This window comes from Mustela nivalis (genome assembly GCF_964662115.1).
Source record: "Mustela nivalis genome assembly, chromosome: 3".
NCBI lineage: Eukaryota > Metazoa > Chordata > Mammalia > Carnivora > Mustelidae > Mustela > Mustela nivalis.
In genome coordinates, this window is record NC_139022.1 from 50,888,801 (window position 1) to 50,912,199 (window position 23,399).

At 49.4% G+C, this 23,399-nt stretch overlaps 1 protein-coding gene across 6 annotated transcripts in view; it reads right to left on the reverse strand.

Moving 5' to 3' along the window:
* Positions 1 to 1,724: 1,724 nt before the first annotated feature.
* Positions 1,725 to 23,399, reverse strand: part of MCC (MCC regulator of WNT signaling pathway) — a 435,968-nt gene continuing 414,293 nt past the window's right edge. For all 6 annotated transcript variants that reach the window (XM_082723700.1, XM_082723701.1, XM_082723702.1 and 3 more), the window contains 4 exons: positions 21,309 to 21,515; positions 17,999 to 18,099; positions 6,009 to 6,131; positions 1,725 to 4,273 (listed from right to left, as the gene is read on the reverse strand). In XM_082723700.1, coding sequence (XP_082579826.1) covers positions 4,093 to 4,273; positions 6,009 to 6,131; positions 17,999 to 18,099; positions 21,309 to 21,515 — 612 coding nt within the window. In that variant the 3' untranslated portion in view covers positions 1,725 to 4,092. The remainder of the gene's footprint in view (positions 4,274 to 6,008; positions 6,132 to 17,998; positions 18,100 to 21,308; positions 21,516 to 23,399) is intronic.

Sequence of the window (23,399 nt, forward strand, 5' to 3'; positions counted from 1 at the left end):
AGAAAGTCATTTTAGGTGCGTGAAACGGGGAACTTTGGAAGGCCACAGATTCGTAGCCAACTTCAGCCTGGCCTATGTAAACACAAGGTTTCAATGAGCAAGAATAGGATTTGGATAAACTTCGTGAGAAATAGGTGTGTAGCAAGTAGAATTTGTATCATTTCTTGTCAAATAGGCCATTCCACAAAGATAAAATAGAAAAATATTTGCTATGTGATTTTTTTTTTTAATACTCTTGTTCTACAAAGCCATCACTTAATGCAGAAAAAAAATCTCAAAAATGTTACTTATCTTCCCTTCCCTCCCAGAAAACCTTGGCAACCCTGTGGCTGCACCCTAACTCAATTCAATGCAAAAATTTCACTCATCAGAAAATTCTCTCTCTTTCGGCCTCCAAAAATGTTCTCTCTCTTGGCTGCATCTAGAAATACAGGTACAGCTGTAACCTTTACATGATCTTTTCGCTTTACATAGTTTCATGGATGACACAACTTCCAGTTAGGCGTTTGCAAATGACTTAAAAGTTTTAGGGATCCTTTGGGTGTCTGTAGTCTGAATGTCTTTCTCACTAAAAATATGAGCATGACACCCCAAACTCTTGAGAGCTTTAAGACCATTGATAGAGCTTAAAAATAATTGCAGGATAATGTTAGCAGGCTGTAGGAACACCTTTGGAAGGGAATAGGCAGGTATTAGAGGTTCCTAACTCAGTTCCTAACTCATGCCAGTGGCATATTCCAGTCCAGATGAGGTAAAACTAGGGGGGTGTGTTTTTTCTTCTAAAAAAATGTAATTGGTATGCAGGTAGGAACTAGGAGATTTTCATACAGCTTTAAGTTTTTCTTAGGATGAGGCTAGTAAGGATTTTACTACTTTAACAGTTTTTAAGAAGAAATCATAGCAGCTCTAATTTGGACTGCTTTCCTAGAGTAGTGAGAATGTTAAGGCTCTAATTTGAAGTTCTCTGAGATCCCTGTGAAAGTATTGCTGCAGGAAGAAAAGTATTGCTCAGAGGAAGACAGGAACAAATGCAAGCATCTTGAAGGAGATATTAAGCCATTCTCTTTAACTGGCACTTAAGTTTTTATTAACCTAACATTCCAGCTTCAGGCAGCTTGGATAGTAACTTCAGAAAGCTGACCTGCTTATAGATGAGCATGAATCTGAAACAGTTATCTGCATTGGCAATGATGAAACGTCTAGGATACTTCTGGGGCTGGAGCAGGAGAGGAAAGAAGGGCATGATAAATCTCAGCTGTCTGATCACTTAAGATACTTAATCATCAATAAGTTTTGGGCTTAGTCTCCAAGAGAAGTCTTAACCACGTGCGAGTCCACAGCAGCTTTGGCAGCTGGTGCAGATAGGCTTTGGCAGAACATCACATCTGTGGCAGGTCCACATGTAGATGCCACTCCAGTGGGACGGAAGTCTGTTTTGCCTGTGGTTTTTACCTTAATTCAGCAGTGGGAAATACACTCCAGGGGAACTGTGAAAGGGATCCTTTCTTCCCATGCCTTTTTGGCTAAGAACCAAAGATGGGACAGAGAAGGTGACTGCCTGAAAGGGGTAACCATTGAGGGAAGTGGAAAACAAAAACCTGGAAGTCTGAAGACTTTTCACGTCATACAAGTTAAATCTGTATCATTGTTTACCTTTGATGGAGAGATTAATATAAACCAGCTACTGTTTAGAAAGAAAAACTCAAGTTATTAAAAAACAAAAATTCAGGTACCTGCAATTATTTAATCAATGTGGTTTTACGTTTAGCATAAATGAATGCCTCTTGGTTCACCTTCAGCAAGGATCTTTTCTTAGGGAGCATTTGAAAAATACAAGGAAAGGAAATCAACTATTTAATTGCCTTTTTTTTTTTATTCCACACATTTATAAAATAACAGTTTTTCTGGGGAAAGAGTTTTCACCCAATCACCACATATTTATAAGTATTATGTTGAAGTATAAATTTGAAAGGAGGCCAGGTAGGGTCAGTAAGGTCAGTAATACTTGGGCTTATAATGGAGGAGAGGAGACCTCTTGGGTCTGGAAGAGTTATATGACCCTAAAAAGGGTGAGTTTTCTTTGAACTTGGACCAAGAATGGTAGACCAATGTCAGTAGACAGGATTATATTCCTGTGTCAGCTATACTTTTCAGGGTTGGTGAAGATGAAAGCTGTCTGTTTTAAATGTTCAGTCTCAAATATTTCCCCTTGGCAAAATGGAAAAATGGGGAAAACCAGTATTTTGTCTTTTACCCTCCCCCACCCCACCCCCCATGTAACTTGAGTCACATTTTCCTTAGGACAAAATGAAACTATCCAAAGAGTAAAAATCGATTAAAAAAAAAAAAATCACAAGAACCAACCTTGACTAAATGGTAGATTCATAACAGAATCAGGAGCCAGTGGGCACTTTCACAGTGATCAAAGCAGCCAAAAGCTGGTCCTTCAAGACTGGTAACAGTTTTTTTGGTTTTTGGTGGTGGTTTTGGGAAAGCCTTACTGTGGGCCTAAGAAAGAAGGGTGGTTGCTTTTGGGCTGGAATTCTCTGCCCTCCAAGGTGGTGGCTGGAGTGGCTTCTCCATTGCAAAGAAGGCTGAGGAACTTATATCAGGTTGTCTGAAAACAGATCTTCAGCTCATGGACGTTGGGACTCTGATGGGGTGACCTGTTCATAAACAAAACTTTGTGAACTCTGGCATTGGGATAGATAGAATTCTTGGGGGGCTTCGGGTGGATCTTCCAGTACTACATAGTGAAATGCAAGTGGTCCTTCAGAATATATCCGTGTGGGGTAACTAAGAAGACTTGAAAGATAGGAGATGGAATAATGAGTATAAGATGGAGGCTTTCCTGAAAGAATTCAGGCACTTTGGTCCTGGCCCAGCCTTGTCAGCATTTTACTTAAAATTTAACCTGTTTAAGTACCGTATACTAACCACCACTTTGGGCGGGGGGGGGGGGGGAGATGCGGGCAAAAGGAGGCCTTGATGACCATTCCTTCACCCCCTGCCCTTCGTAACAGCAGGAGCGAAGTCTTGAACTGGTGGTTCAGTAGCCGCCTCTTAAATAGGTGGGGTGGGATCGACCGCCAAACATTCTGCTCAGTGTCCTGCCACTTGCCCTTGGAGAAGAACAGAGGCAGGTCCAGAGCTTCGTACATAACAGGTGGATGAATTTTGATGGACGTGGAATAGCAGTTATGTGGTGCCCTCGAGGGGTGGGGAGCAGAAGTACTAACAGTGCTCCTCTGCTCCTGAAGCAGCTCCTGATAAAAGTTTAGTTCCACTCGGTCTCAACAGGACCGTCTCAGCTCTAAGTCTTGGCTTTAATAAGACTCCACTGGGAGGGAAAATCCCACATTCAGAAGGAAGTGCCCTTCCCAGCCCTACCTCCACAGTGAGAGGTAAAAGAAGTGCTCATTCTCCCAAACAAAATTGTTCAGGTAGAAGCCCTGGGCTTGCTCTACCTATAACTTCAGATGTACCTGGGACCCTAAGCCCTGTAATCTACCTCTTCGAGCACCTCTGAGTGACACCCTGTGTCTCAGAGCTGGTACGTGGGTCTCGAAAACCAAAGCCTGGTGCAGTAAGCAAATCAGCAGTTCGAGAGGCTGAAGATATCCCCTCTGCACTCCCACATGTGTCAGTGTTTATCCCTGAAGTAGAAAGAAAGGAGAAACTGGGGATGACAGAGGGCCGGTCACTACCAAAAAGAGAAGAAAAGAATGGACGATCCAAAACAAATGAATGCCCAGGGTACCACCGAGGCACAACCTCCAGAAAGCGAACAGGTGGGAGGGAGAGTGCCCGCGCTAGAAGCAGAAGCAAGGCCTACTGCGCATGGCGCACAGCAGCTATATACACGCTGTTCCTGGGCCGAGAAAGGGAGGAGCGGGATCCTCTGGTTAGAGTCTGCACGGTGTCACCAGGCCATTTGTCCCCGGAGCAGAGTCCATTGTGCAGGTGCTCACCCACCTGCCAGCCTTTTCTTCCGTCCCTCTCCCACCAGGTGCTCTTGTCTCCCAGGGCCCTTCTCTCCCCGACGACCTGCTCCAGTTGAGCTTCCACAGAGCTTTGGAGCCCAAGTGCCGATTAAAGCGAAGTCTCGTTGGTGTGTGGCCTTGAGTTCTCCTCCTCCAGCAGAGCTATTCTTTGCTTGAGCATCCTCACTTGGGTCTCATGTCTCTCCACCATGGCCATCATTTGAGACTCCAACTTCTTCAGTTTGTTCTGATGCTTCTTCTTGGCTTTTTCATAGGCAGCCACCAGGTTGCTGTGCGGGGAGCAGGGAAGGAGAGGAAACAGGACAGTCATTGGATTAGTGTGGAAACACCCTGTCCTGTCCATTGGGTGACTGGGTCCGGAGAGGTCCTTCAGCCTCTATAAAGGAGTGGGAAATCAACTGTTCAACACTCCCGGCCATTCACCTGTTACTGGCTTAACTACAGTTCTTTCCCTGCTAGAGGCTTGTCCCTCATCTTTAGGAAGGGTGTAAACCAACAACCCAGACTAGTTGTGACTAAACTAAACTTCCCAAAATAGGTAAGATAGAAAAGGCATCTAACTTCCAGAAATTTGTCATTTAAATACAAGTGATGAGGGCCACCTGGGGGATGGGAGGGGTGGCTCAATTTAAGCATCTGCCTTCGGCTCAGGTCATAATCCTGGGGAGCCTGCTTCTCTCTCTCCCTCTGCCTTTCCCGGCTTGTTCTCTGACCAAAAAAAAAAAAAAAAAATCTTTTAAAAATAAATAAGTACTAGTAATGAGTCTGTCATTCCGGGGCTCCCTGCAACAGATGGTCTAGTGTTAAGTTACCAGGAGTGTTCTTCAAGTCCTGTAGTCTAAGTGACCCCACCTAGGAGGAGAGAGAGAGGCCCTGATGATTTCACACTTCAGGCAGGTGGGATTCGGGACACTAGGCCACCAACTGGTGCTGCCAGCCAGAGTATGAGCCTCTCTGAGCCATCTCCCTGAGAGCCTGGTGGGGAGAGAGCAGGAGGTAAAGCCCAGGACAGGGGAAGTCCTCATACCTGCTCTGGTCCAAAATAGCCCAGTCCCCTCCATGTACAGAGTTAGGTCCTCCCAGTGTCCTCCTGAGACCAACTCCATGGGATTCCCAAAACTCTCTCAGGAGAGCAGCCTTGGATACCCTGTACCTCAGGTCTGCATGCAGCTTGGTGTTCTGATTTATTTCACAGTATACATGCCTATGGAAGGGGAGGTGCGACACCAGCTGCCTTCTAACCCAGACATGAAAGAGGTTTGCAGATTGTAAAAATTGCTACTTTTCTGTCTTTTTGGAAAACGTTTTTTAAATAAATGCCAATGGTATTGCATATGACCGATTTATTATTTTTTTGGAAAAAAAAAGAAAAATTCGTCTCAGTTTTAGTTTCTAAACTGAGATTTATCAATAGATAATTTATGAGAACAAAGTTCTATGGGTTCCTCGGTTTTTTACGAACATAAAGGGGTCCTGAGCCCAAAAAGCTTCAGATGCTGTTACAATAGTGCCCCATAGTGTTCACCAGATACTTCATGTTCTTCACATAGGGGCACCTGGCTGGCTCAGTTGATAGAGTAACTCTTGATCTTGGGGGGTCATGAGTTAGAGCCTCACATTGGGGGCCAGAGTTTACTTAATAAATAAAAACTGTTGTTCATATAAAAGTTCTAGAGCCAATTTTGTTGGGAAAATGTTGGCTTAAACACCATCTTTTTTTTTTCCCCCCTTACTGTATGACTTCTCAGAACCTTTACTGTAGGAATTAAGGGGACCATAGTATGATGCATTTCCCAAACATACCTGGTCCAAGGACAAGCCTTTACTGAGCATTTCTTAGTTTCCTGTGGAACACTGGGAACCAATGCCTGAGGGTAGACCAGTCTTGGGAGTGGCAGGGAGGGCAGGCTGGTGAGGACTTGCCATTGCCTCCCTGGAGCTGGCTCCCAGCAATTTCGGAAATGCCCTCCTGGTGTAGGAGGAACCCAAGAATGGAGATTGTACCTGTTGGCCCGCTTCAGGTCATTCACGAACTCTGCTGATTGCTGGTGTCGGATTTCACTGCTCTTGGTGAGTCTTTCCAAGGCGCTCACCAACTCTTGAACTCTGGCCTTTAACTTCTTTTCTCTGTGCGGAGGAGAGACAAAGCATACCTGGAGTAACCCGACAAGATCCCAGCTGTTACCCCAAGGGTGGTGGCAGAGGAGGAAGGTTGAGCTTGCCAAATCAAAAGGCAAGTATGAAAAGGAAGATACTGGAGGTACCTGGAGGTCCCCTCTGGTCCAGAACATCTCACCACTGCCTTGCTGAACACTGGTGAGGACCTTTGAGAGCTCAGAGTACAGTACAAGCCACAAAGGAATAAGACATGGGGTTGTAGCCACCCAGATGTAGCACAAATGCAGCTTGGCCACAAAACCTCATCTGGGTTCCACACCCCTCTTTTCCAGGTGCGCTAGTAAGTATCTCTTAAATCACTGATTTGAGAACAGAAACCTGTAGTCTGGGTGCCCTATCTTGGACAAGTCCCCACTCAGTGAAATCAACATGATCCTACTTCACACACACACAAAAAGGAAAATTCGTCTCAGTTTTAGTTTCTAAACTGAGATTTATCAATAGATAATTTTTTTACTTCGCAAAAAAAAACAGTAGTGACAGAGGGAATAGAAATTGATACTCTCGTTTTAAAGTTCCTTGGTTCCCCTTTAAAGTACTTAGATTTGCACTTTGACAACCTCCCTTCCCCAAGGCTTCAAGTTCCATGGGCTCTTTACTGCTGGGGTAAGCCAAAGTCATTGACTTATGTTCAGGAGATTTCTAGTGCCCAATGCGCTTCCTGCCATCCTCTGATGCCCTTGAGCATAAGACCTGGGCAGGGAAACTCTCCACAAGCGCCCTCCCTACAGTGGTTCCACCGCCGCCCCTATACACAGGCACAGTGTCACTACATCGTCACAGGGCCCTGTACAGCACAATCTGCTCCTTCTTTTTCCCCTAAAGATTTGTCAGAGGGTGCACGCATGCAGGGGTAGCGGTGGGCAGAATGAAAAGCAGGCTCCCCAGAGCAGGGAGCCCGATGTGGGACTCCATCTCAGGACCGTGGGATGGAGCCCCCTAGGCACCGCCCCATCCATCTTTCACCTCAGCAGGCTCCCCCATGGGCATGTAGGCTCTCAGGTGGCAAAGGCTTTACCCAAAGTTACCCCCAGCCAGGTGACCGTTTCTCAGTGACAACAGTTGTTTTAAAGCAGCTTCCAAACAATTCCCTGAAGGCATCTGATTCTTTGGAGATTCATGAGAAACCAGATTTGTGGAAGAATTTCGTCTAAAACTGATTCATGCGTGTATGAGGAATGTACGTGAGCACAGCTGTTTTGGAAGGCAATCTGGGAAGATCTAGCAAAATAGAAAGTAACCCTATCTCTCGACAAGGCAACCTGATTTCTAGGAATTTTTCTTACAGTGTGCGTAGGTGTAGAGAGACACATGAGATGACAGCTGGGTTCACTTCAGTATTGGTTCCAACAGCTAAGAATGCAGATCAGCCGGGGGCTGGTTAATTCCACAAGGTATGATGGCTCTATTGAAATACTCTGCGGTTATTTAAAAAAAGGAAAAGCTCAGATCAACATGCAGTGGCATGGGAAGGTGTCTGATATATTGTCACGTGAAAAGGGTGACTTCTCCGGGATGCCAGTTTTACAAAAACAGCTACAAATCTGAGTGTCAAATCCCTGAGCTCCTCTAACAACAGACCAGACAGCTGCCCACCACTCGATAAGGGGGGCCTCCCGGAGGGGAGTGACTGAAAGCTTTCGTTATCTACTTTACTCACTTCTGCCTTGCTTGAAGTTCTTACAATTTTGTATGCTTTTTGTGGAGTATGTGAAAGCCAGCTTCAATGGCACCGCTTCCTGTAGGGGGGCTAAGGGGGGCTGGCCCCCCATGTGCAGGGCTCTCAGATGTTCAGGTGGTTGGGCCTTTCCTGGCTTTTCAGATACCTTTTACATTTGTGCCTGCAGCTACTGGGAGCACAGTCAAGCTTTTCAAGATTATTGAAAGAACTGCCGCACAAAAATCCTGCTTTTGTGAGTGAGGATGGAAGGGGGAAGATTTTTTTAAATGAAACCTGACAACCTAAATCCCAAGGGTTTCCGATTCCTCAGCGAATCCTCCTGCCCATCCTAAAGAAGCCAGAGCCACTGCAGAGGAATTCCTGAGGAATGGGGGTCTCTCCTGGGCCCCGGCAGCACCAGGAAGTCTCAGATCTGGTTGCATTTCCTACTGACATGCAGAGAGGAACCATTTCCCAGAGAAGTGTCTGGGGAGGGGGGCGCATACAGACAGCCCTCTGTCGCTGAGGGAAGGCTAGGGAAACAGGAAATGCCCCCCCCTCCCCGCTATTAAGAATGGGGAAGGGGTTCTTTGACATTTTGTTACTGTTTCAATTCTTTTCTTTCTCATTCTAAAGTTAATAGTGTAAATGGAGAAAAGAAAGAAAACTGTGAAGAGAATTTAAAATGTCATCATGAGCACAGTAAATTCACAAAAACTGCCCAAACCAAAACCCCTTCCAACCCCCTATTACATCTACACCACTGCCCCAGCAGCCGAGAGTACAGAAATCCCAGCCTCACCACAAAACAAAGGGTTCCTTTGCCCAGTATTCGGGCCTCTGGGGGACTGGAGGGAACTTTCCGGACCTGGCAGGCTCCAATGGGGGACAGAACCCAGGAAGACAGGAGAGGCCCTTAAAGACTCTGCCTAACCCCTGGTGGGTGGGGGAGTTGAGAATTGCCCCCAAGAGCTCCCTGGGCCTCTGGAAGGAGACTGAAGTGCACTTGTTGTACAGTGTCCAGGACAGAACCAGGATGCTAATTTATTCAACAATACTAAGATGAAGCCAAACCTAAACCTAAAATGTGGGTTATTTTACCTGTTTGTATCTGCAGCAGCTCACTGACTGAAACTCTATAAACAATGAAAGGGGACTTCACCTCCATTTGGACCTTGGTCTGTACTTTTTAATTTTTTCCACCTTTCCCCAAATATGAATGTCGATCTGTGTTCGGCACTTTGGGAGGCAGCTGTTGTCTTCCTGGTCTTGGCCTCAGTGAAATAAATCCATTTCACCACCCCTTGTCTCTCTGCCTTCCTATCTCATGAGGGGCCAGTGGTAGAGCCCGGTCTGTTTGGGGCCCCTGGAGTCAGGTTCTCTCACGCCCCTGCGACCCCAGCAGGGCAGCACGAGCGGCGGTGGGCACCTGAACACGGGCCCCGGTGCTGATCAGGGCTCGAGGATGTGAGGGAAGTAGAAACACACCCGAATTTGGAGACTTCATATGAAAAAAGAAAAGTGATTACATGTTGAAATGATATTTGGATATACTAGGCTAAACATGTCATTAATTTTTTTAAGTTTTAAACGTAGCTACTAGGAAATGTGCAGTCACCTGGTGGCTTGCACCTGTGACCTGCGTTTGCTCCACCAGCAGTGGGTAGCACTGCCCCAGGCCTGGTCCTGTTTTCCAACGCAGGCTTTGGGGTGAGGCCCCGAACCCGCAGCTTAAGAAGCACCCAGTCGACCCTAACTACCAAGCACATTCAGGAAACTGGTAAGGCAGACTGTCCTTCACCCAGCACCGTGGATGAACTTCCTGTGTCTCGGAGAAGGCTCTGGATCTGAACGTGAAATTAGGCGCAGGGGCATGCTTTCCCAAAGTCTACCACTTTCCTCAGCTTCCAGAAATTGCACTGGGATAAGAATCCAAGTCACTTTGGAACCTCAACCATTCATGTCCTGTACCTTCTATGGAAGTTTCTAGCTCTAATTCTCCTGGCCTTCAGCTGAGAAGAATTTATAGTTTGTCTACATAAGATAAATAAAGCTAACACAAGTACTTTCAGGCTCCACACAGCCAAGAGAGTCAACATTAAATGCTACACGTTCCGTGCCCCTCCAGTAGTGTTTTCTGGAATGCCCAGAAGGGCATAATCCCTTCCTTCTTCCCGTTCCCTGACTCTGGAACACCTGCCTCCAGCAGCAGGTGAAAAGTCACCGCGGGGTCCCACTGGCACAGCTGGCAGGGCCTCCCGCTCCACCAAAAATGAGGGTTCCTCCTGCTCCCCATGGGTCCCGTGAACCTCACTCTGACCACACAGTCAGGAGGGTGTCCTTCTTCAATGTCATCCCCATGAGCGGCAGGGCACATGCGCCTGTGTCCGAGGCAGCCTACAGGGGATAAGGGGGTAGTGCCTGGGTGGCGCCAGGCAGGGCTCCCTTGCTCCCTGGGAGGGGGCGGGTATGCTATTCCCAAAATCAAAGGCCGGGGCCAGACTGTCATCACAAACCCAAAGGCGCTTTGGGTGTGGCAGAGCAAAGGGTGAGGGGCTTTGTGGCCCCCAGGACACCTTCTGCATGGGTGTCACAGGGTCCACTGTCGCTCAGTCATTGTTCGAGAGACGCCATTAGTCATGGCCAGAATCGGCGCGTGTGGTTCCTTGCTCCCTCGCTGTCCACTGGTTAACCCCAGTGGGCTTGTCTCCCCTGCCACTGCTCGTGAGGTCGCCCCGGAATCATTGGGGACCTCCCTTCCCTGCCTGCACGCCTGCCGCTCCTGCTCTTTTCCTCCCACAGGCTTCACTCCTGAGTGTGCACGCTGCAGCCCGCACCGGCAGTCCCTCTGGCTTCTGCACCAATCCTCGCTCACTGCTGCCTTGAAGTTCCCGAGTACGGAGGACATGGGCTTGGACCATATTGTGTGTCCTACCCTTTCCTTACTTGCCTCTCTCCATTCCCATTTATGTTCCTAAAGACTACCTTCATGCTAGAAACTTCCAATTCTTTATCTCCAGGCCTTCCCTTGGATCTCTGGACCTATTTGACATCTCAACAGGTGTCTTCCACTTATGGAGCAGGACCTTCCAGACGATCCCTCCAAGCCAACCTTCCTCTCCTGTCAGCACACAGCAACACCCACTGCCGAACTCCTCCCTTTCCTGGTCCTCCACTTCCACTCCACAGCAGCCCCCAACCACCAAGTCTTGGGACAATTCTGCCCCACCACCCAGGTCCAAGCTGCCCTCGTTTCTCACCTGGGCAGCCCTGAGACCCCCTGAGTGGATTCTCTGCATCACCTCTGCACCCTCTAGACTGGTTCTCACAGAACGGCCGCTCATTCTTTAATATGACAAACCACATCTTATCCTTGCCCTTTGGTACCTTCCACCGGCACTCGGCGCAAAGTCTGGGTCTTATCTGGACGTCTAAGTCTTCTGCTTGACCTGACCTCTGCCTGGCCAGTCTTGGGCATCACCCTCCCCCTTGCAGGCTGGAATCCTCTCAGACGCACCCATGCTCTTTCCCACTGCATGCCCTGGACTAGGTCCCCCTGCTTGGGAATGTGCTTCTTCCACAGGCTACCTTTCCTCCTTCTCATCCCAGCTTAAATGTCACCTCCTCCCGAAGCCCACCCTGAACACACCCAGGCCCATCTGAACACACGTCCCAGGGTTATGATGTAACAGCACCTTGTCACTTCCTCCGTATTCACTGCAATCTCTATTTAATCTAAAAAACATTTTTCTAGAGGAGGAACTCGGGGGCCAGGCAAGAGACTTGCCAGTATATCCACAGAACTGGGAGGCTCACTGGGGGCTCTGTGTGAGCCTGAGCTCCTGAGCTCCCAGCCGTGGCTCATAGCAGGGGCGTGGAGCAGGCACTCAGACCTCTAGTGAAGAGTGCTCCTGTGGCCCCAATGAGGAGGCATCCCCTGGTAGTGATGTTCCTCAGGTACTATGGGGGAGTGTGGCTGTATTTGCCGGGAAGCAGCAGCAAGACGATTGTGACTGTCTTGCATTTTGGCCCAGACTTTCCTAAGACCATGGTTCTTGCCTGAGAAATGCAGCTGTGTGTTCACAGGTGTGCTGCAGCCTTTGCCTGCGGGGTGCTCTTCATCACCCTGCTTTTATGAGATCCCAGCTAAGGCCTTCTCTCTGAGCTTCTGGAACACGGAGGGGTAACGGAAATGCACAAAGATCTCCGTTACCCAAGCTATGTCCACCTCAACCCTAGGGGTGAGTCCTGGTTTTTACTGGTACCCTTTGGGGCCCTGGCTCTAGACTTCAAGTTATTTACATGATAATCAATTCCTTGGTGCACTCTGTCTCCTATTACCATCCTGTGGATCCCTGCACACTTAGAGAATTCTAAGCGCAATTTCAGTTATCTGATTCCAGTATAAATCAGCCAAATATGAAGAATCGGCAAATGCAAGTCTAATAAAACAGCACCTTTTAAAATACTGGCCTTACTACCAAAACGGCGAAGACTCTGCTGCTGTTTTGCCCACTGGGGGCTCCTTTTCAAGGACCCCAACTAATTCCCTTTTCATTGCATTTCACTATTTGTATGGCTCGAAAACACCATGAATCCATAGCTGCTAGTAAGAGGAGTCAACTGGTGCCATCTTCTGTCCTCCCATGGTCTCATGTTTCCTACAAGTCCGGGAGATTTCTAGAGCTGGGAAGGTATTTGTGGAACTTGGACATGGCTTTGAACCGAGGCGGCTTGTGGTCAGCACCCGTGGGGCCACAGGGAAGAGCAGGAAGGTACACAGTGGAGGCGACAGGAAAGCTTCGGGAAGGTGAGAGTCCTACTGGAGGGGAGGAGGGGAGGGGTCCGTGGCTTAAGAGAGTCAGGGGCGTGAACGGAAGAGATGCTCCTGGAAGTTAGTGTCCGGAAGAAGCTGGACTGTAGATTCCGTCCAGGAGAGACGTCTGAGAGGGCTAGGAAGTCCACACACAGGGGGACTGGTCTGGCATGCCAAACCACTGAAGATGCCTCTGCAGAGAGACCCGACCCGGGGTGTACTGAAAGGTGTATCTGGTGGCAGAACCCCCAAGTCTTGAAGAGTTGAGGGCTAACCTCAGGAGAAGATCATGCAAATGGCCATGAATGCCTGGGATTTTAAGGGGGAAAACCACGCCCCCCACTGCCATCAGGAGGTAGGAGACTGCGAAGTTGTAATCCTGGATCATTAACAAAGTATAATTTGTACTATAAGAATTCTGAAGAAGGGGCCAATTTTAAAGTGCAAGAGGAGACGGATTAGAATTTGTTTTCAATGTGCTGTGTTTTGAAGCTCTAGCACCATATTTGGAAAAGACGTCCAGTGGGCAGAGAGAAACTCTCTGAAATTCGCAGCTGGGTGAATTTAGGGGCCATTTAGAAGGAAAGAAGTCATCCACATGGAGGTCATATATCTGGGTGATGAGGTCGCGATCCCCACCCAAAAAGAACTCTCCTTTTGCAGGGGGTGGCAGGTGAAACGGGGAGGGGAGGCTGGAGCCCGGGACATGAGAAGTGGAGCAATGATGGGTTCGGTGATGGAAGGAAGTTCAGGGCACAGGAGCCAAAGAAACACCAAACCAACCCATGTTATTGATAGGGTAGAAGCACACTGGTGTGAGCGCTTAGAGCGTAAGGTTATGGTGTGAGGGCAGGAGCAGCAGCAGAGCAAAGTCCCCGAGGCACGAAAGAGAGCATATGGGCTGGTGTGGCTCAGGGTTGGAGGGACCGGGGATAGGAGGTGAGGGTGGAGAAGCAGGGTTGGGGGTCAGGTCACACACTTGCTAAGGAGTTTGGACCCTGCTGCGAGTCACCAGAAGCTTTTAAGTAAAAAGATGAGCTGGGTGGGAATCTAAAATGGCCCCCAAGACTGCAGTGCCTTAGTACACACCCATCTTCTCCCAGTCAGTTCAGTCAAAAACCAATCTAAGGGCTGCTGGGAGAGAATTCTGCAGATGTAATTAAGGCCCCAAACAGCTGATCTGAAGATAAGATTATTCTGGGAAGACCTGACCTAATTAGATGAGCCCTTAAAAGGGACTGGGCTCCTCCTAAAAGAGATTTACGGGGGGCAAGGGATGTGACGAGTGGGAGGTTCTCCTCGCTGACTTTCAGGAGGGACGGGGCTGTGAAAAAGGCATGTCAGAAGCCTCCAGGAGCCCAGTTACCACAGGCCAACAGCCAGCAAGGAAATGGCATGTCAGCCCTACAACTGCAAGGAACTGATCTTCCAACATTCATTTATGGAATGATCTGGCACATGCGTGCCCAGGTGGCAGATCCCGGCTCCCTGAAGGGTTCAGCAGAGCCCCAGGTGGGCCTAGGACTAGACATCTCCAGCCTCATCCCCAGCAGGAGCAGGCTGGGTGGTCTCTGCAGGGGGCTGTGGGAGACCTAGGGCCAGGTCCTGCTGGCCCACCAAGCGGGGTCCTGCCAGGTGCATGTGGAAACATCTGAGGTGGCCACTGTGTCACAACCCCCTCCCCACTCTCCCCTGCCCTCTAGTACTAAAGAGCACACAGCCCTACCTCTTCCCCAGTTGGACAGGGCTGTGTGTGTTAGAGGAAGCGTGCCCCCTGCCCCCTAGCACTTCATTTGCCCTCCACATTCAGGAGACAGATGCACGTCATGTACCAGTGGTGCGGACGTTCCCATTTGCCCAGACCATGCACACTGCAGTGGCAAGAGGCTCCAGAGGAGCCCACACGAGCAAGCTTAGCTCACACCCATCTGGGAGCACCGCTGTCAGCACACGGGGCCCAGCAGAGGGGGTGAAGTCTCGCTATTTCCCCACTGCCTCACTGTTTGACCTTGGGGAAAGCCTCTGCCTTGCCATGCGGGTCCCCAGCCCACCCCCGGCCTGTGGAGAGCAACGCCTGCTCCTCGCTGCCTTGCAAGAACAGGGCGGAGATGCCACAGCCTCTCCTCTCGGGTGGGCTCGGGTCCCGAAGGAGGGCTCCACTCAAACCCCAGACTGCTAGAGAGCAGAGTCATTTCTGAAAATACATTCTCAGTCGCGTTTTTACAGTTCACTTCTCTGCTGGAAAAGCTGCTCACTGCGAGTTTACCAGGACCGAGAGCAAGAGAGGGATCGGAGATGAAGAAGGGATGCAGATGTGTTCTGCACACAGCTGGTGCAGAACTCAGCAGAATGAGATAGCCCAATGAGAAAACTCCTGTGCGGGACCGGAAACCCGGCCATCCCGACGGGCTTTGATGGTAACCCTGCAGCCAGGAGCCTACTGCCAACGTTCATGCAAATGGAGGGGATGGAGTCAGACTGGATGGGAGGGACGCAGCCAGCATGTGACTGTCTGGAGTCCTGGTTTGGTTCCAGACATAAGGCTGGGAGAAGACACACAGAGGACGGTGCTCAGGACGGAAGCCCGGCAAGGTAGCTCTCGGGGAGACCTGCCTGGGCCGTGACCTAGAACCAGCAACCCGGATGTCACAAGGCACCTTCCTAAGGAGTTTCTCCTCCTGAAAAGACCACTGCTTCGCCTGGTTCCCCAGCCCCTCCCCACCCCTGCTCTTTGCAGCTTGGATGCCTGGCCCCACAACACTGGTGTTTGCACCCATCCTCTTTTAAGGGAGGACTGTTTCTGAAAATACAAGGTCGATTCCCTCAACTGACTATAACCACGAGTTTGGCAGTGATTTAAGACCTTCAAAGAAGATGGTAGTTTCTACTTGATTTTTAAAAATGAAAACAGCCCTAGACCCCAGCTCTCAGGTGTCCAAATCCTCTGCCCCCATGAAATGATTATTCCAGTTTCTAGGCTATATTTACAATATAATGATGTTATTTTCCTTCTTCCTGTAGCCCTGCGGGTTCTTTCTTGGCTCCATCTATCCGGGTCTTGATTAGAAATCCATGCTAACCAACTTTCGGCGGGTTACTGGAAGCCTGGCGTGACTGACAAACGAAGTCTCTCTCTGTTTAGTCAGCAGAACCCGTATTCTACTTGTGCCAGCGAAGGCCTTGGGGGTTTGGGGAATTTGAAAAATTGAGGGGCTTAGCTTACAGATGCAACATCCAAATGGCTCCCAGTTGAAAGCAGGGAGTGGGTCTGCTGCCCATGTTCCTGGCACAGTCACGTCATCGTTAGGATTTGTTGAGGGCATTTTCCCTGTGCTACTTTCCTCTTCCCACCTCAAGCAAAGCAACTACCATTTAACCTTGTGGCCAGAGGCGCTGGCAACGTGAAGCAGAGCTATTACGGCTTGGAAGCAAAGACACCAAAGGATAGTGGGTAGACCAGGAGGGCAGTGAAGTTCCCCACCAGGCAGCCTCCATCCACCCTCTGTTGGGAGGCCACGCCGGAAGAGAAGCAGCCCTGGCTGGGTCAGGACAGCAGACGGAGTGGCTGTCCTACCCCCTCTTACCCCCCCTCCTATCCCCAGAAATGATGGCAAACCCATTTTCAAAGAAATCCTCAAGCATGTCAAGAAAGCAAGGAGCACTCTTTGTATACCAGAAACCATGAGCAATCATAAAACACGAAAGGCAGGCTTTTATTCTTCTTGAAAAGGGAAACCACAATTCAAAATGCACAGGGAAGAAAGCTGCGAGAGGAGAAAGGGGATTCAGAGGTGCCCAACCAGGGATACCAGCCATGCAGACAGGAGGGAACCCAATGCTGTGGCCCCATCTGCACAGAGAGGTTTCGTCAGCCAGGAGGACTGGAAGCCCAACAGTTGGCCTTGTGACCCAAAACCAAGAGTCACAAAACTCAACTCTAAAAAGAACTTACACATGAGGAAACAGAGTTACTACAGCAGACAGAATAACATTTTTAGAATATAAATGATAAACATCTTCTTAAAAAAGAGAGGACAGATTTCATCACCAAAATGAAAAAACTCAACATAGAAGCCACACATCACAATGGATATAGCTGAGAAGAAATTTGTGAGTTGGAAAACTGAGCCAAAGAACCTTTCTAGAATGATGACTTGAGTTCCTGTGCACTTGAAATACTGACTGGATTGAATGTGAGATGTGCTCTAGGTGCAAAATATATACCAGATTTGAAGACTTAGTGAGGAAGAAAAATGAGGAAGAGGGGGAAGAGGAAGTAAAACTATCTTAAACATTTTTTTAAAAATACTAATTACATATTGAAATGATATTTTGGATACACTGGGTTAAAACAAATTAGCATGGACTTCTGGCTTTCTTTTTACCTTTTTTTTTTTTTTTTTTTTTAAATAGGCTCTCGGGGTGCCTGGGTGGCTTAGGCAGTTAAGTGTCTGCCTTTGGCTTAGGTCATGATCCCAAGGTCCTGGGATCGAGCCCTACATTGGGCTCCCTGCTTGGAGGGGAGTCTGCTTCTCCCTCTCCCTCTGCCTGCTGCTCTGCCTACTTGTGCTCTCTATCTCTGTCAAATAAATAAAATCTTAAAAAAATAATAAATAAATAAATTAGGCTCTACACCCAGCATGGAGCCCAGCATGAGGTTTGAACTCATGACCCTGAGATCAGGACCTGAGCTGAAATGAAGAGTCAGACACTTAACTATCTGAGCCACCCAGATGCCCTCTTTTTACTTTTTGAACTTGATTATTAGAGAATGTGAAACTTCCTGGGTAGCTTGTGTTCCATGCCTCCTGGACGGCACTGCAAATGATGGTGGGAATATGCCTGCTGACGATGTGGGAGACAGATCGGGACGAGTTGGCATGTTGGTCCTTGCAGAAGGGGAGGACGAAGGGAGAGAAAGAAACACTGAGACAGCAGAGGAAGAATGTCCAGGACTGAATAAATAAATCTATGAGGTCTTCTGATTAGAAAGAGCCAGTGATGTTGAAAGAAAGCATTCCCGCTAGTGTTGGGAATGAGACAAAGATGACTGTTTGATCATCACCATTTAGTGCTGTCCTTGTCAATGCAGGAGCACAATAAGAAGGCAGACACCTTTCCCGCTTATAGATGAAATGACTGCCTCTGTGCTCTACCCTGCCACTCCCCCATCAAAAGGCCTGGCACCACACCTTCTCCTCACTGAGACTCCAAGGCCTGGGTAAAAGTCAGACCTCTCGGCACCTGCTCCTTCCCGGTAATGACCCATGAATTGCTGACATGTGCAGCCAGAGAACTAGGAATACGTCGCTCCCCGGGGGCTGCGGGGAGGGGGCTTACCTACGGATGGCGTTGGCAAACTCGGCAGCCAGCTCGCTGTCGCTGCACGTTGTCCTCAGTTCAGCCAGTGACAGAGCTGGGGAGGTGGCATCCGCACAGTCCTGAGGACAGCAGACACATTCTGGTTAGCCCTGGGAGCACCTTGGAAGCGCAAGGCAGATCTGCCCCACTTCTCTGGACCCTTGCAGGTTGGCTGTGGGCGATGGGGACTCCCAGCATGCTCTGAGCACCTCATACACACGTTCTCCCACTGACTCTTTGTGGTGACCTGCTGAGGCAGACAATGTCTTGACCCCCATTTATCAAGGAGAAAACGAAGGCACAGAGCAGTTACGTTGCCCCGAGTCATCAGCTAGGACAGGGTGGACCCAGGACTCAAACCCAGGTGAGCTGGTTACAGCTCTGTGCTCTTCACCACTGGGGTGTGATTCATAAAAGATGAGTGGGAAATGCACCTGAGTGTTCTTGCCCCCTCCCCCAACCCACTTCTTGGGAGAAAACCAATCTTCTTTAGATCTGGGAGCTTGAGTGGGTTCAGCGTAATCATCCAGGAAAAAAGGAAGACAGATGTGCACCCTCTGTGTGTGTGTGTGTGTGAGAGAGAAAGAGGGAGAGAGAGTGGGGTGGGAGGGGGTGGTGCCTGATGCAGGGCTTCCAGCAGGCCTCCGTCTCACCACCCTGAGATCACGACCTGACCCCAAATCAAGAGTCAGATGCTTAATGGACTGAGCCACCTTTAACCTCCCCTTTTTTGAATTGAAATACAGTAGACACATGTTACCTTAGTTTCGGTTGTGACCCTACTTGTATGTTAACCTTAAACAGGAATTTGACGTCATCTAAACCCAGTCCTCTCATCTGATAGATGAGGAAGCATGAGAGCCGGAACTCTAAAATCCTAAATGGAGTTCAAACTACTCGTAAAGGAACACTCAGACCCCTTGGAGCACTCCTCTCCCTGTGTGCAGACGGAGGGCAGCAGCCGTGCTGAAGAACCAGGGGACCTGGGGGGGCGCTCCTCTGACCACGTGCTCAGCAGACATGTACTGAGGGCTTAAGAACAAAAAGCTGTGGTCTGTCCTAGATGCAGTGGGAGACCATGGGACTCCCATTTTCCATTAGATTTCTGTACTTTGACCTAGGAGATGCGATGTCAAAGGAAAGTTGTCGCGCGCTGGGATGTAAGAACTGAGCACCCTGGGCCAAATGACAGGAGGGCATAGGGTCTCCCTCAGCCCTCTCCAGCACAGGACCACCCCCGGGGGCCCACTTTGTGGCAGCCCCACCAGCCTCCGGACCCCTTGCCCTGCCCCTCGCTCTGCCCCGCCCTCCACCTGCGCTGCCTTCCCCACTCCTCTCCATCTTGGTCCTGTAGACCCAGGCCCCCGCTGCCAGCCCCTGGCATCTGCTGAGTTTCCTGAAGGCAGCCTGGGTAGGATTCCAGCTCGAGGGCTGGGGGCGGTTTGAAATCAAGCCCCACACCCGCCCCGTGGGGCCAGAGGGGCCATACTAGCTCCAGGCCTTGCCTGCAACCTGTTTCTCTAAGGCCTGTGGCCTAAGCATTGTTTCCAATTTTTAAACTCATGAAAAAAAGATGATTTTGTGATGTGTATACATCCTATGAAATTTTAGTGTCGGTGAATGAAGTGTAATTACAACACAGCCCACACCCCTCTAGGTCCACACTGGGTCTGCTTTCAGGACACAGCTCTAGAACAGCCCAGTTCCGGACTCGCAGAGATGTCTGTGTGACCTGAAGCCCTTAAGATAATGGCTTCTGGCTTCGTCACAGTTTGGCAAGCCTTCCTACAGACTGCTTGCTTCCTCTACCGACCAACGAGGTCAAATGAAGAGCCCAAAAGGGAAATTTCACTGAAAGAGTAAATGCATCTGATGTTCAAAAGACAAGACAATCAGCTTACGATGACTTCATTACCTCAGCAACACAAGGTACTCTTCTCTCTTATAAAGCTTCTTACTTGAATTTAAAAAAAAAAAAATTTAAAAATAAAACCATCTGGCCTTTTCCATTAGATTTCTGTACTTTGAAGCCATTCCACACAATTGGGAAACACACACTGTTTCTCTCAGTCAAAATAAACACCAAGAACCAGGGGGAAATGCTCCGCTCATGGACCTTCTGGCAAGAACCCGGTAGGTCAGCTTCCACCACACCTTAAGAACACACTGGTGAACACTGGAGCTCTGTCCCTCAGCTCCGTCCCGGAGTGACTGGAAACAGGCTCGAACGGCTGTACAGATTTTTAAGGTGTTTCCCATTAAAGAGGAAAGCCCATTTTCTTGAACCACAGATATTACTACATGAAACGCTTTGTAGGCTACTGTCCACCCAGACTCCACTCTGCAGGCAGTGGGCAGATGGTTTCATGGGGACTTTCACAGGCAACCCCCTGAAGCCCTGATGGGGACACGTCATCCCCTGCTGCAAAACCCTCGTGACTTCTCACTGTCCTCCGGATAGCACAGCTGCCTCACCTCGTCAGCCAATGTACCAATATTCCTCTTCCCTCTGGGTCTTTGCCCTCGAAATTCCATTCCCTTACACGGGACTGACTTCTCTGCCCCAACCTTCCTCATTGGGTAGTTGCCCTTCTCTACTAGTTCTTGGTTCAGGAAACCTGTCCCAAATCACACCTGGGCTCTGTGTCAGTCCCATGGTCTCCCACTGCATGAAGAATTGATCCTTGGTCTTAGGTCACCATGTTACAATCATCTGTTTGCCCATCACTGTCCCTCTCTGGATAGAAACTCCTCGAACTGCCTCCGGCACCTCAGCACGACCAGCTCCCATCTATTTTGTGAGTGGATGACAGGCAAGCAGCCAAGTCTTGGGAGACTTAGCTGCAAGACCCCCTCATGTCTCGTGAGCCCCATTTCCCTCATGTAAATGGGGGTACCCACTCCTTCCTCAGTGCTGAGGTTTACAGAAGGCCAACCAATGCAATGATCAGTACAGATGTGACCAACAGGCCACAGGCAATGGTCACTGTGCCAGGCGGGGGAGCCAAGGAGGTGGCCCAGGGTGTCAGATCCCTGGACAAATGCACTGATCACTCCCCTGGTCAGACTGTGGCATATGAAAATGTGGTCACTAATACCTCACATGCAATTTTTTTTTAAAAAGTGGATTTGATTTCTTTGCACTCAAAATGTTACCTTCTTTAAGATCTCTAGAAAGGCTTGCAGTTCCCCTGCAAATAAGGAAATTGAGTCTGTGGGGTGGGGTGGGGACGGAGGCTGGGTGGGAGGTAAGGCCAGGGCTGGGGCATCCCCGTGCCCTCGCTCCTACCTTGCCAGGCTTCTCCTTGCCACCGCTGCTGGTGGAGCTCAGGGAGCGCATGCGCTGCTCCTTCTGTTCCTCCACTTCGGACTTCAGGTGCTCGATGTGCACCAGGTAGGCCTGCTCCTGGGCCTCCCGTGTGCTCAGCTTCAGCTCCAGGGCCTTCTTCTCCTTCTCCAGAAGGTAGAGCTGGGCCTTCAGTTCGGCCATCTCCTCCTGCGGAGCACAGATGCTGTGAGGCACTCACGCTGTGAGAGCAGGACGGCGCATGGGAAAGCGGGCCTGCGACCAGGGCGTCCTAGGCTGGGACCCGCGCCCTGCGGTGGAGTTACCACCTCGCAGCTGGGAGAAGAGGACAGGGAGGACACAAGCCAGCTCTCTCCGCCATCTGAAGGACTCGTGTGGACAAAGCCACATGCTTTGTCACTCTGCGGACCAGAACGGAGATAAATGAAGGGGAGTACAGGCAAGCAGATTTTGGCTCACTGTAAGAAAAACCTTTCAAACAACTGGAACATACCTCCCCCCACCACTCCTGCCCTCCAACCCCCAAGGGGCACACCTGTCTCTTTTTGGAACAGTTTTCCAGCATGCATCGGCCATGCTCCAGCAGCCAAAGACGTTGTGAAGGAGGGTCGTCCACGCAAGGCTGGGTCTGACCAGCTCCCTTCCAATTCCCATTTCCTTTTCCATTTTCCATGGCCCCAATCCACATTGTCAACCCTCCCTTGGTGCCCCACAGCTGAGCCAGTGGGTGGCGTGGGCCCACAGCAAGGAGATCACCTCAGCTCTTACCTACTGCAGGAGGCCCAAATGAGACCAATGGAAACAGAGTCCTTCACAGGTGGCTACTCATCAGATAACTTGTCAAAGTGTCTCAGAGAACTCCAGTTTAGAGTTTTCTGGGGGAGAGTATCTAAGAAGTGACTCGAAAACAGGGACCAGGACCCAGGTAGCAATAAACACCATTTACTGGACATGTGACACTGCTTTAAGACGTTTATACAAAGTGATCCATTTAATTCTTTCAACTTGAGGCAGGCATTATGAACCTCTCCCTTCATGGATGGGAAACTGAGGCATGCAGAGGAAAAACCACCTGCCAATAGTTACTGGGTAAATTGGGAGCCGGAGCTTGAACCCAGCCTATCTGGCTCTTAGCCATTAAAGCTATAGTCCCTCCTTCCAGGTGAGCCCATGCATGACTCCGATCATGTGATTCAACCATCATGTGACCACCACATGTGTCTTCCCTGCTCGCTCTATGATTTTACTTACTAAGATTCTCTGTAATTGAGTCACTGCCTTGAGAAGGATTCACCAAGGTCACCAACACTAGTTACCCGAGAACTGACCCTTCTGAGGTAAAAAGCCACAAGTGTGGTATGTTTTTCTTGGTGAGCCAGACCTGGAATATAGATGTTCTCACTCTCCAGTGCAGGGAAACACCTAGAGGGCACCCACTACGATTTGTAATATTCAGATCAGGGCTGGGGAGGCATTAGACACGCAGAAGGCAGTGTGTTCAGTGACGACTCAAAAGCAGCCCCCAAAACTTTCCTAAACATGAGCTATAAAACCAGCATGAAAGATGTTTCCATGCACGGAAGCCTTCTCATCGTTTTCCCTTACAAATAGGATTCTGAAGGTTCTCGCAATGTTGCATACTGAGCCAACGGGACTAGTCACACCCAGAACAAACATATAAAGGCAAGCTTGAAAGAAGGAAACATGAATCCATGAGTGCCAGAAATGAAGAAGGAACTCTGCCCAAGAGGAAAGGCAAAGTGGCCATAATACAAGCCAACAGAGGTTTCAGGCCAGTATGGAGGCCCTAGGACCTGGGCTTCTGGCACCAGAGTTAAGGGCAGGGCAGAGAGCCAGAAAGGAGACCCCCCTACATGAGCAGGGACGCTCCAAGTACTGCCTAGAGTAAAAGACTAGATGATTTCCTTTTTGGAGATGTGATGAGGAAGCCTATCCCTCAGCATCCGGGTGGGAAAAGCAAGAAGAGCCTCTTTCTGAGGAATCGAAGCCATACACTTGTCGTATGTAGAGATGAAACAGGACCCTGGGGCCATGACCTGAGCCGAAGGCAGA